Source organism: Camellia sinensis, chromosome 12 (genome assembly GCF_055761805.1).
Source record: "Camellia sinensis isolate YWXY chromosome 12, ASM5576180v1, whole genome shotgun sequence".
In the NCBI taxonomy this organism is placed as follows: domain Eukaryota; kingdom Viridiplantae; phylum Streptophyta; class Magnoliopsida; order Ericales; family Theaceae; genus Camellia; species Camellia sinensis.
Window position 1 is genome coordinate 86,903,805 of NC_138972.1, and position 14,755 is coordinate 86,918,559.

General features: G+C 29.8%; 1 protein-coding gene across 1 annotated transcript; it reads right to left on the reverse strand.

Moving 5' to 3' along the window:
* Positions 1–6,794: 6,794 nt before the first annotated feature.
* LOC114274531 (UDP-xylose transporter 1) lies at positions 6,795–12,911 on the reverse strand. Its single transcript, XM_082899160.1, is given in 10 exon segments — positions 6,795–6,942; positions 6,944–7,012; positions 7,469–7,741; positions 9,325–9,486; positions 10,093–10,159; positions 10,161–10,217; positions 10,308–10,375; positions 11,412–11,596; positions 11,939–12,059; positions 12,792–12,911. Coding segments are annotated over 9 exon segments (1,032 nt in total). The 5' UTR covers positions 12,792–12,911; the 3' UTR covers positions 6,795–6,912.
* Between the last annotated feature and the right edge of the window lie 1,844 nt (positions 12,912–14,755).

Below are 14,755 nucleotides of genomic sequence, written 5' to 3' on the forward strand. Positions count from 1 at the left end.
AACTTCAACTTGTAAATTGTCCACAAATTTCAATAAGTGTTAAACAATAATCTCTCTTATCTTTGCCCCCTACATGGCTTTCACATGCTTTTTTGTGGACCTTATAAAAATTCTTCAACCTGGCTAACTGCAGTCTGACCTTTTATGTTTTGTTTTTATCTTCTAGGATCTGAGATCTGTTCACTGAGCTCTTCTCTTCTCGGGCTTAAGTGTCGAGGTCTTGTCTGCTGGAATCTTGGATCTGCTCTCTCAGGTTGAGCTCTTCTCTTCTCAGACCTACTCATCTAGGCCGAGATCATGCCTTCTGGGATTTGGGATCCAGGATCTGGAATCCGGGATCTGTTCACTTAGGCTAAGCTCTTATCTTCTCGGACCTACTCATCTAGACCGAGATCATGCTTTCTGGGATCCGGGATCCAGGATCTGGAATCCGGGATCTACTTACTTGGGTTGAGCTCTTCTATATTTGAATGTCATCTCCTTTGAAGCACTCATGCCCCCTGTCTTTGCGTCCCTTCTGGAAGGGTCTTCACTCTGTTTATGTCGACACATTCTCCATCTTTGCTAAACTCGTTGTTTCCGATACGTTGATCTTGTACAATGATGGCCATCTATTCTCTTTTCTTTCCCACAGACGGCGCCAAATTGTGTGAGTGATTTTCTGACCATCCTGCCTGCTTAGTAACCAGCTGGAGAGCACCGGCAGAATAGATGGCACCTGGCTGACCTGCAACAGAAAGAGAAGATTCTGGCGGTGGTTCGTCCACCTGGGGGCACTCTGATGATCAAGTTAGTATATCTCTCAAAGATAAATCAAGTACTAAACTTACAAGCTTGAGTATCAAAAGCACACCTTAGACCCATGGGGGTGCCTCTCTTTTATAGCCAACATAAATCTAGTCCCAATAGAAGCCTAACTTCTATGGACTCAGGATTACTGCTAATTTTGGACTCCCAGTAAGATTAGGATAAACTCTCTAAGAATCTTATCTTAATACAAACGGAAATCTTCTCTCATTCTAGGACTCTTGCCCTCATCCGCTTATCTCGGATTCCGATATCTTCGGAGGTAATCTCGGATTATCCGAGATGACCTCGGTATAACAATCAGGACACGTGGCACCTCGGTTGACACGTCGGCATCACCTTGGCCGCGTGTTCGTACTCAGAAAATATATCCTCACAGTAAGTTCATTTAGATTAGATATATTTACAAATTAATTTTTTATTAAAATATAAAAAATTCATTAAAGACCAAAAAAATTTAGTAAATTCAATTTTTTAGTTTGAAATCAAAGAAGATGGTTCACCATTTTATTTAATCATATATGGGTAATTATTTAATATACTCATTAACAGTTGATTTATGAATTGCAATGCTTCATTTTCCAGTGTAAATTGTATGATACTTAACTTTTGTTATTTCTCTTTTACTGATTGTAATTATTTTTTAAAAAATAATTCAATATAAAAGGGTGAATTCCCTAGTTATTTTTCTTTTAATTTTTTTTCCAAAAATAATCCAATATAAAAAGGTGAAATCCTGATCGATTCTTCAATTTTTTTTTGTTTTTGGCTTAAACATTTTAACCGACGACAAACGTGACATATAACAGTTTGGTTATTAACAATATTTATGTCATCGCATTTTATTTTGAAAGCAATAAGTTTTGTATTCTTGATTGTCAATTTTTTTTTTCCCTTGCTGTTGTGCCCTACTATAGAGACTTGCCTCGTTTGGCAAGAGGCTATTTTAGTCAATTAGCCAAAAAGTTACTAAATTAGCCAAAAAGCCAACAACCCATACCAAAAAGTCAAAGATTCTCTTTTCTCTCTACTTTTTGCACATCTTTTCGTAAGTAGCCAAAAAATCATCCCAAACATACAAGTTTTTTTTACCTACCTTTTTAGCCAAATAGCCAAAAAGTTACTAAATTAGCCTGTTCCCAAACGAGTCATAATCTAATAATAGAAATCTAAGCTTCGTATCTATACTATTATTAAAAGCCAACAGGAATTTTGGTGTCCTGGAGCCTGCTTAGAAATTTTTTTCCATCTTTCCTAAAATAACCATAACTTTTTAAATAATTATATTATTTTTACACTAATATCAGTTTGTATTTAAGGGTAACATGATAAATTCAAACCAATCAATTCTACTACCCACGTTTCCAAACTGCACAACAGTTCAAAATTGAATACTAGAGGGTTTCTAAACTGCACAGCAGTTCAAAATTGAATACTAGAGAGAGAAAATACCTATAATAAAGAAAGAGGGAAGATGTAGAAAATAATATGGAGAGAGAGAGAGAGAGAGAGAGAGAGAGAGAGAGAGAGAGAGAGAGAGAGAGGCGATTTAGCAGAAGAATAAGCAAAATGGTGTATGGGGAAGAGAATGAAAGAGAAACAAAAACGAGGAGGAAGAGAAAGTACCTTAAGTGAAATGATGGGAAAGAGAGGGGTCTTCATTTTTGTGAGTATATTTTTATTTTATTTGAAATAATATAGAAGTATATGAGAATGTTTGTATATATATCATATCAAATTTAGAAAAAAAATATGCAATTGAATATATAAATTAAAAAAACAAAAACAAATTGAAAAGTAATGTTCCTTAATTCAATTTTTATTGACTTAATCGCATAATTTTTTTAAAAAAATTTACACACGCATCACGTATGCCTCAACCGCTAGTATCATTAAATTCATATTCTTAATCTTCTTTATTATAATCACTCGAGGTATCAATGATTAGATGTCTTGTTCGTGTGCCACATTACACCATAGATAGATTATATACTTGTGCCCAATTTTTTGGACTTTCTCCTATTTATTGACAAATAACCAATATTAATTTTTGTTTGGTGCTAGTAGATCTTAGGGCAAATTACTTATATCTCCCTTGAGATTTAGTTAAATTACAGATTTCTTCTGAAATTTTAGGAATTACATCCCGCCCCTCGAGGTTTATGTTCGCATAATAATTTAACTCTTACCGTTAACTAAACGCTAAGAATGGTTAGCTAATATCAGCAAAATATAAATTAATGGACGATATTGCCTCTACTGAAATCTCTTTGATAAATCAACAAAATTTACAAAAGAATTATGTTAGATGGAAAAAAAAAAAAATAATTAAGTTTTTTGAACCATGTTTGATTTGTTGTTTAGAAAAAAATTTTAGAATTTTAAAAAATAATAATTAAAAAAACTAATTTAATAAAAATAAATATGAAAAAATATATTTATTTTGTAAAAATTATTTCTAACCATTCAAAGGATAAAATTATATAAAAAGAATAATTATTTTTTATTTCTTAACCAAATTAATTTTTAATTTTTTTAAAAAAATTTTAAAAAAAAATTTCTAAAAATCAAACCAAACATATTCTAAGAATTTTTTGACAAGCCATTTCTTGTGTTTTTAACTTATTTAATTATTTGTTAATTTTATGATTTTTCACCATCTGACACTACAACATATAAGAGTTTTAGAGACCAATTTTTTTGATCTCTAAAAATGAAAATTTTGTTGCAAAAGACATTTAGAGACTAATTTCTATCGTCGTGAGGATAGTCGCTAAAAGGTCACATTCATAAGTCAAAAATAAGGCTTTTAGCGATAAAATTTCGAAAATGTCAATAATAAATAGACTTTTAGGGACAAAATAATTTGGTCTCAAAATGGTTTATTTTTTGAGACAAAAAATTTGATATAAAAAAGATAATAATTAATCACTAATGCTCAATTTTCTTTGCTAAAAATAAAATAACGACACTTTTCGCAGTGTGAGGATAGTTGTCGTGAGGATAGTCGCTAAAAGATCGCAGTCATAAGTCAAAAATAAGACTTTTAGCCATAAAATTTCGAAAATGTCAATAATAAATAGACTTTTAGGGACAAAATAATTTGATTTCAAAATGGTTTATTTTTTGAGACAAAAAATTTGATATAAAAAAGATAATAATTAATTACTAATATTCAATTTTCGTTGCTAAAAATAAAATAACGACACTTTTCGCAACAAAAATATGTGGCCCCCTAAAAATAATTTTGTCCATAAATTTTGGTCTTTAAAACTTTAATTTTTTATAGTGTGATAAGTGTTTTTTCATTTTAATTTTGCATTTCATAACTTATTTAAAAATGATAATTTAGCTAAACTTCAGGAAAAAATCTATAATTTAGTTAAATCTCAGAAGGGAATCTGTAATTTAGTTAAACCTCAAGGGGGGTGTAGGTGATTTGCCCTTATTTGTCAAAATGACATTTTAATCAATTTATGATATCCGTTAACGGCGTTAATTGCGATGGGATGGAATGTAATTTTTGAAATTTCAGGGAGAAATCTATAATTTTGTTAAATCTCAAGAGAGGGGTAGGTAATTTACCCTAGATCTTATCATGATCAAATAAATTTTTTGTGTTAGCTAATCATTACTTTCAAATTTCAAATGAGGGGTGTTTTGGTAAATTCAATTTTATTAGAAATGTGTGGTCACATAACTGAATATTCACCAAATAAAGCAAGAAAAAGAAATCATAATACTGTAAAATGGTCTATATATCAACAAAATGAATTCAAAAAAGATTTGAAAAACGCAATCAAACAAACAAAGTAGAGATAAAAAACAAGTTTTGATGTTTTACCTTTGGGTATATCCTTGATTTAGTGCTAGAGGTAAGGATCAATATAATTACATAATCTTGATTTACATGATCTAAAATCAACACAAGCTTTATATATAATGGGTGTGATTTATTAGATCCGATATATAGAATATTTACACAGAACATTATTTCAAACAAATTGCACAAGAAGTTGGTAAAAACTTTTACAATGTTGATAAATCAATCTTGAAATCAGTGGTTATAAACTACTTGATTTGACTCAGCTTTTGGCTCACTGATCTAATTTAATAAAATAAAACCTTCTATTTTGTTTTCTATTTATTAAATTTCATTTGGCGGGACCATTTTAGTTTTTTTTTTTTTTTTAAATGCTGGCATTGCATAATTTTCCTACTATCCAAACAAACTATCCACATGGTTGTCCTTCTATTTTGGAGGTTACTCATCTGCAGATTCTAGTATAAGTTGTTTAGGATTTACTTGATTTAATCCATACTGGTGTACACTGTGTTAGCTTTTTGAGAGATTAGTGGTGTGTTGTTACAACTGCAAGAGATTATAAATTTTGATATTAATTTTCTTTTGGTATTAAAAAATATGCAGGTTCCATCAAATCCCATATCGGATTAAAACATTGCTTGAGGCAACGTTTAAGGGTGCCACACCGAGGGGCAACATAAAATCGAACCCGGGTTGAAAGTATTTTTGGGCTGACCCTTTCCGTTGAACCTACTCCCAAAGGCAATTTTGATATGAATTTAATCTAAGCAGTTACATGAGATTAGAAGTTATAGGCAATTTGATTTGGGCAATTACATAAGGTAAGTGATTACAAACAGTTACAGGAGGATATTTTAAAAAAATAGAAGAAATGTGAATACCAACTTAGTTATCATTTTTTGGGAAATTATCATTTTTTGGTTCTATGAAAGGAACAAAAATCAATACAATGGTAATATTACGTGTGAGACGTTTAGTAAATTATTTAAAGTTTCTAACATGACCTTAATAGTTTTATTGTTAATTGATATCTCATGTTAGCGATGGGCCAAAAAAAGTCAATGGCTAGGGTTTGAAATGGGCTAAAGAGGGTAAAGGATTGATGAAAGCAATTCAAACAATTAATGCATTTTAGAATGTGATTGAAATGAAATACATTAATAAGTTCTAAAATATCATTCAATTTGAATAATTACAATGAGATGAAATCTATAATTTAAAAAAAAAAAAAAGGAAACGTTACCGGCCCAAAAAGACGAGGGCCATTAGATTGGGCTTGGGTTCCAGGAGATTGCCTCTATAAGAACACTTCTGAACTTCTTCATTAAGAAGTGCATTTTAAAAAAATAAAAATATATAAATAATTTTTAAGCTTTAGGCGTATAAATTACTGGCACTGCCAAATGAGGCATTAAATTATTATTATTATTATTATTTTTGGGGTTATGGGGGCTTTGCTTTGGCACTGAAAAAAAGAAAAAAGAAAAAAGGAAAAAGAAAATAGCCTTCTAAATCCTAAACCCTTATACATTGTGGTTGGAATGTTGATAAATAATGAATTGGGCCTGCACTAACAGGGCTTTTGTTGGAACAAAATAGAAATGGGTCGAGCCAATCATGAAATGTGGCACGGTTGGCCCAAAAATAAATGAGTTGGGGCACGGAATGGTCCGTTTGAGACCTCTATACTATGGATAAACTTCACATTTGGGCAGTAATGGTTATATAAATATACAAATTTCATTAATTATTTTTATTTACAAATGTGAAAGTTAAGTTATTCCCATCATTTTAGTTGTTTCAAACATCAAAATTTTATTACTGCATGTCATATCTGTACATAGAATGGTAGAAAAAAGCATGACTGTATTTTCAGAAATTGCTAATTATTATTATTATTATTTTTTTGTAGCCATTTATGGGGCTTAAATGCACAGAAAGTATTGACAAAGAATACACAAATGTGAGACAATCTCATTTTGCAAATTCTTTCGGTGCGCGTAATACAACTGGTTAAGAAAAAGAGAATTATGAGCTCATTCTACTATTGGGAAATTATTCAGTATTCTTGGAACTCCAGGTATAGTCACAAGACTTACAGTCACCCTCATAATGAATATGAGAAATTGTGGTTCTATTCTATGAATAAATCAAAAATCAATTGAATCAAGAGATATATTGCTTTTATTTCGAAGAATGAGACTCATTTACATTCATCGAAATGTCTGAAACAAAGATCTTAGCACCTTGAAATCTTTATCACAAACCCTAGCTAGCATTTAAACAAGATCGTCTTTGACTGATTTCTTAAACCTCATGACTTTCTTTCTCTTGACCATTCATCCCCACCAAAAGAGCTGTAGTTTCTTTATCCCCGATCTGAAAATAACACCAATCCAATTATTTAGTTTCCATCATTGTTTTGGATTCACCATAGACTCCGTGTTGATAATTCAAATAATTCATTTTGTAAAGCGCTCAGTGTACATCATCCATGAAAAAAATTAGATCGATACGAAAATTGTAACGTTTTTCTTTTTATTGCATTGTCTCAAAAAAAAGATGGACATCAAGTGTGTTTTTAAAACAAACTATCAATTTTTCTAGAAATAAATACGATAAAATAAAAAAATTACGATTATTAGATTAACATAATTTTATCCATAAATTATATATACAAAGTGTCTTATGAAATGAAGGATACAGATTATTAAGATGGGACCCGAAATGCCTAAAGAGTTTTCTTCTCAAATTCAAAGAAGGCCTACCCTAAACGAAAGTATGGTAAATGAATGTGATTATTATCATACTATTATTGGAAAGAGAAAGAGGTACCTGAGAGGGAGGTGAGAGATCAACAAGTTGTTTCTTTTTATTCTCATGGCTGCAAAAATATGAATACAAGGCCATTCCAAGGATGGCAATTAAAATGCCAATGATGTTTCTAGAAGTGAAAGGGTCATGAAGTAATGTGTAGCCAAATGCAAGAACCAGGCATGTCTTGAGATGTCCCAACACTTGATATGTCACTGGTGATGTCTTCCCAATTACCAAAAATGTGCTGAAATTCACTGACACTGCTATCAAGCACGATAGTATGATGAAACCCTGCATATGTTTCAATCACTCATTTTCATTTCTTAAAATACTTCATATGATTTTATTATAAATGATAGCATGCAACTCCACTTGAATTTTAATTATATACACATTGGAAAAAAAAAGAAGGGAGAGATGTTAATTTAGTGTACGTTTTTTTTTTTTTTTTTTTCAAAAAATTATCAATCAGTGGTAAATGTAAACTTTACAAACATTAATAATTAAAATCTTAAATTTTTTCATGCATTTGTAATATTTTTTTGAAAGTACTATTGAATGGTTAATTTTTCCAAAATAATATTCATCCAGAATGTTTATACAAAATTTTGACAAGAATGATAAATGCAGATACATTTTTAAAAATGACATGCGATAGCACATGCTGCTGGTACTTTGTTTAACATTGTGATTTGTGTAAACAATGTTTTGAAAATTATGAAAAGGTTAAAAAAAAGATTTTGAAATCAAGAAAATATGTTTTTGAAATCGATGAAAAGTGTCTTATTAATTTTTTTTTTAATGTGTTATAGGGTAATTTGTTAGCTAGACCATTTGAATAGGGGTGAGCAAGTGAACTAAAAAATCCGCAGTCCAAACTGTTCAAGTCCAATCTGGTAAGTTTAGTTTGGTTGACTAATCCGTGGTTTTGGATTGGTCTAAAAAATTAGCAATCCGTTGTTTATGAATTGGTTCCGGATTATGATACATGATTCGGGATTGAATCCGATTCGGATGTTTAGTATTCCACCCTACCATTATATGATACACCCTACACACTATTCCATCCGTTTATATATAAAACCCAATAAGGAACCCTCCGAAGAAAAGAAGGAGGCGCTGCTCTCAATGGAATGGAACTACAACTAACTATCAATAATTAATTTATTAATATTACAAGTTGATTTGGGTTTCTGCTGTTACTGTGTTGTGTTGCTGTTTTTGTTTTTTGTATTTATTATAAATTATTTAGCATAAGTTTAGCTTTGTAACTGTTATTGTCACAACAAAATATTTGTTAAATGAGAGTTTAATTTGCTACATGTTGAATGTTGTTAGAACAATGTTATATGATTTTTATTGTGTGAAACCGTGGTTCCAAAATCGATCCGTGTTTAAATTGATTGGTTCCATGGTTTAAATAGTTAAGATTGGTTCTAATTTTTATGGAACCGTAGTTCACGGATTGATCTTAGTTTCATCTCAAATCGGTCCAATTCTGACTATGCTCACCCCCATATTTGAAAATACAAGTTATAATTTTTGTTTTAAAATAACAAAATCAAGACTTGTCATATAATTTTGTATTGATTTTATATACAATTTATCTGTTTATAAATCAATATATATTGTGCATTGGTTACCATATATGTGCGACCAAAGATTTTTGTTTCTAAATTTTCATGTCCTTTTGTTTTAAAATAATCACAATCATTGAATCATATGGGATTTTAAAATTTGATTTAATAACTAAATATTTTAAGAGAGCAAAATAATTTGGACAGAAAATCCCTTGCCAAGATATATATATATATATATATATATATTATGCATGCATAAAAGATAGGAAAAGAGGATGGAAAAATCAGAGTTACCAAGACAATAGGGGAATATTTGTGAGCAAAGACATTTTGCTTTGTGAGGCATTGATCAACCCATGGGCCTGAGACAAAGAGAATTGCAGCTTGAAATGGAGCTGATTGATACAACAACTGTGTAGAAGATACATTGAGCCTCTTTTGTATTGTGTTTGTTAGCTGCACATTAGGTTAAGAAAAAGAAAAAAAGAAAACCCTACTTATCAACTCATGAAGGCAAACCTATCTAATTTGTACACACTATATCACTCAAAATCTCATTAAAAAAAAAAAAAAAAACTGTTCAATACATGAGATTCTTGTTATTGTATTGACTTGGTTCATATAGTTTTAATCATATTAATTTTACTCTTTAATTTTTCACGCTATTTTTTCACACCACATCAAATTGGTTCAATTAATAACATTCGTTAAAAAATTAAATAGAAATCAAGTGCAAAATGATCTATTCAAAAAGAAATAAACTATTTCAAATTAGATGTCAACGACTCTATTATTTTGAGAAGTGTGCATGAACTATTTTATTTTTGATTGGAGTCTAATTTCTACAGAGAAATTATTAATTAGACTAAATTAATATAATATAAAAAAATCAAGATATTGATACAATATGCCAACTACAGTGTCTGCATGTGTAATTTGCCCTAGAAATTATGTATGGCTTAGATTCATCACATCCAAGGGCACACATTCATTTTCTGAACATTTTTTACGTGCAAAATTAATAATAAAAAATAGAAGTAATGAAATTGATAAAAAGGATACAATTTGACCAACGCAAGTGGTTATGATAGCTAGAAGAGAGAGAATTGCCCCAACAAAATTGAGTTGTGATAGAAGCTATGCCAACTCCAACAAGTAAGAGGAAGAGAGAGAGTTTTATCTTTTGGCTGCAAGAATTCAATTAAGTAGGAAATGTGAGAGAGAAAATTACAAAGTGAAAAGGCATTAGTAATTTTCTCAAAAAGTGTATATATAACCTGAATTGCTTTTTCAAGAAAATAGTTTCTAGTAGCACTGTGAAAGGTATGATTGCAAGTTTTGTCATCTGCAAAATAAACAACCCATGATTAATAATGGGATTAATGTTTGGGAGTACTAAAAAATGAATATTAGAGGGAGTACTAATGGGGTGGCTTTTTCTTGATGTGATGGTTGTCTCTTTTATTTTATTTTATTTTTTTTATAACATTTTCCAACTGATTAGAACGGTTAGTGGTGTGTTTTTTAGTGGTCTCAATCATTTTTGTAATAATAAATACACAATACTAAAATATTAACAATTATACCAAATTTTGTCAATTATGTTGTGTGCCATCACTATATTGATTTGATGAGACTTATCACTTTTAGTTTTTATTAATAGAAAAATGTTTCGGACCCCCAATGAGGTGGCGCGCCGTGATTGGACCAAAAAAAACTATTTTATTTATTTATTTATTTTTTGAGTTTCAGCCAGTGGAGGCTCGCCATCTCACTGGGGGTGCGACCGCCACTGGGGGTCTGCAGCATAGTTGTCATTAATATAGTAGTGACACATATAATAAATAAAACATGATAATTATTATAGTATAATTGACATTAATATTACACATGAAATAAGATTGAGAATCTAGATTTATGGTCTCCGAATTGACCTAGAATGGTGATTGTGTGGTTCAGATTGAATTTATATAATATGTGATTTATGTGTAGAATAAATCTAAACTATTAAATGATAATTCTAAGTAATTTCTAAATAGCTAAATCTAAATTTATAATATTACTTTTACACATGTCATACAAGGGTTAATCTCAAATTCGATGACAGCTTCAACTACTTTCTCTACCATTCATTTTTGGTATTGATGTTGTTTTCTGTTTTCGAAAATAGAAAAAATGGAAACTAACATGAAAAAATTGTTTGACAAATTTTATAAAGTTGTTTTCTGAATGGAAACAATGGGTATTTTATTTTTTAATTTCTGATAACACAAAAAACAAAATCAGGAAAAATGAAACCATACAAGCTTTCTTACTGATCACAGCATTAGTAGTAAACAAATAGATAATTAATCACAATATATTGTAAAGAAAGTTCTCACCTGGTAGAAGCCAATTGAGTTAAATCCAAGGCTTAAGTTGAGAAATCCAATGGAAACCCCATTAAGAATGCCGAAAAGCATGACTGTATTCATGTCGACCGCCTTGCTCTCAAAAAAGTTGAAGTGCTGTGCTGCGTGGAGGGAGCAGTATGTTACCATCAGATGCCAACTAGTCAGTGTCGTAGCTGAAAATTCCAAAAAAAAAGAAAAATTGATTTGTTAAATAATTTCTACAATTTTTGCATAGTGATGATGATAATGATAGTTTAACCACTAATTAACCACATACTATCATTATAAAAGAATTAATAGAAGCCCATGGTTTGTTCCAAGAAGAAAAATGGGTAATTACACTCTAGTGAAATTTTTAAAAAATAATTATATATTCATGAAAAAGTTTAATTATTAATATTTATAAATTTTTCATTGATTTATAATAATTTTTTCAAAACTTCACTGATTTGATATTTTCACAAGAAAAAGAAAAAAGGAAAAAAAAAAGGAGATGAAGAAGACAATAAAGTTACCAAAAGGGAAGCCAAGAAAGCTCATCAAGGCTTTGTTGCAGATGACAATGGAGACTGATGATGCCACTGATAGAAACAATGCACCCATAACACCCAACTGCAACCCTGACACCTCTCCCATCTTCCATGACATTCAAAAAATAAAAATAAATAAAATAAAAGAAAATAAAAGAAGAATTAGAGATATAACATATGGAATGGTATTATATTACAAACAGAAAAAATATATATATATATATACAGATAACATGAATGTACTGTGACTCATCATTTAAAAAAAAAAAAAAAACTTTTAAATGATATTTATAAAGATGTCATGCCATTATCTTATCATTCTGGTGGAGAATAATTATTTATAAAAAGTTCTAATTCATTATATGTGCACAACATTAATTTATTATAAAATATCACTATCGTTTGATGTCATGTTAGGTTCAGTTCTAATATAATTAATGGCATTTTTTTGTATAAAATTGCCTTTGAAGAATGAAAAAAATATTTCAATATATATAGCTATAACTGGTCATTTGCCTTCAAGAATGTAAGAGTACAGGAGTGTTTAGGAGCCCTGAAAGTCCAAAAAACAAACCCCATAATTATCACATATTAATACCTATATATATGCAGAGAGACTTGAAATTGAAAAGTTAGTTAATTTTTTAATTTTTTTTAAAAAAACGTATAAAAAAATAGGGAAATAATGTGCCACAAAAAGTTAAAAAATTAAAAAAAAAACTTATCACCACTTTGTCAGAAGAGATCGTAGTGATGACAAATGGTTACTACAAAACTACTGAAATCTCCCTAAACTGACATAAGGTAATAAGAGAGAGAGAGAGAGAGAGAGAGAGACCTTGAAATGTAGTGATGACAAATGACTCCTACAACTGCTGAAATCTCCCTAAACTGACATAAGGTATTAACAGAGAGAGAGAGGTGGCTTGTATGTAGCTCTAGGTCTGGCTCTCTTCTCCTTTATATATGTGTGGTGGTTGGTTGCTAATGCCGTTAGCTGCGGCGGTCGTTGGTTATAAAGAAGTTTCCAAAAAGGATGTTAGTTAACGGCCAGTGTAAGCAAAGGTAATGAGAAACGGGACTCACATGGCCATTAATATAGTTGAAATTCAAATGATGAAAACGCCCTTCCAGCTCCAAATCTATATACAGTAGTGTTAAATTAACACACTTTTCAAGTTGAATGATTAATCAATCAATTACTCTTATGTATTATTTTTTTTCTTTCATATTTTTTTAATAGAAAAATTACATGTAGGTAAGAGTTGAGAAAAAAAACTATAAACACATGAAAGGTGCAAATGTGTTGTGAAGGGGTGCAAATGAAAGACTGTAGAAGTGTAAGTGTCATTTGCACTTCTCTATATGTTAGTAATTTTTTCTCCCGTCCCCCACTTGCATGTAGTTTCTCCTTTTCTAATTATTAACTAATCATCTCACTTACACAAATTGAATTTAAAAAGTGAGTTTGTATATTTTTCATTTATATAATATAATAGAACCATTATATACAATTTTTTTTTTTAAAAAAAAGTTAAGTACTATGTTGAATTAACCTTGCCAAATCTTTATGGTTGATAATGGTAGACAAAATTTAGAAAAAAAAAAAAAGATATCAAAAGATTCTAAACCTTATTAAAAACCTTTTTTTTTTTTTTTTTGGAATTCAAAAAATTTTGGGTTGATTTTATTAGAGTAAAAAAAGATGATGAAAACTGAAACTAATAAAAGAAAATTTTATTTTCTTGAATGTATTTGGTTGAATTATTGGAGAAAGAGTAAATCTAAATTGACGTAAACTAGTATAGTAAATAGATATATGAATCTCTTTAATTTGACTAACGAAATGACGTTAGATAGAGTCAAGTGGAGAAAAATGATTTATGCAACTGATTCCATTTAATGGGACTTAAGGCTTGATTTGGTTTGGTTTATTTGGTTAATTTATTATTATTTTTTAAATTGTGAGAAACTTGTAAGAAAATTAAAAAGTAATATAATAATTACATACTTTCACCAAAAAAGAAAAAAAAAAATCTTATTTTTGCAAGAAACTGAAGGCCAAATTACAATACTGATACAAGCTGTACAACAAATTTATTTATTTGCACCACTGCCATGTTAACAAACACACACACAAAAAAAAAAATATATATATATATATATATTTCTTTCTTTTTCTTGCACTTCGGTGCATTAATTTCCTCCAAATTATTTTGTTATTTCAAGGGACTATTATTAAATAAATCATCAGACTTAATGGGCAAGCCAGGAAGGTGAGACGTAAAACATACATATCTTTTATTGTCTTGAGGTTCCTGTTAATTGAAGCAAAAAAAAAAAAAGCTTTAGCTAATATTTAGTGACCAATCACACAATCAATTTATATACTACAAAGTGTTTGGTGATAAAAGCAATTAAAATTTCAAAAAACAAAAAATCCTTCAATTTCACTCCAAAATCCCTGGGTTTTCCTATTAACATCCCCAACCAGCATCATACAGAAATTGGATCAAGTGTTGTTGCACCAGCAGGAGGAACTTACAATCCAAATTCTGAAAGGTTATGTTTATATTTCTGATTTGTAGGAAATTATAATGGAAAGAAAAAGAATTAAAAAAAAAGGGTTCAATTTGCAATGTGCATTGCATTTATATTTATTTATGAATTTGAATGAATTTAAATAATTTTTAAATTAGTGACATTGAAAGAATCTTAAGTTTTGAATTGAGTAAAAGATCATCTCATTTGAGATCTGTTTAAAACGTAAATAAGTTGAATTTGAACTCATTTTCAAACGAA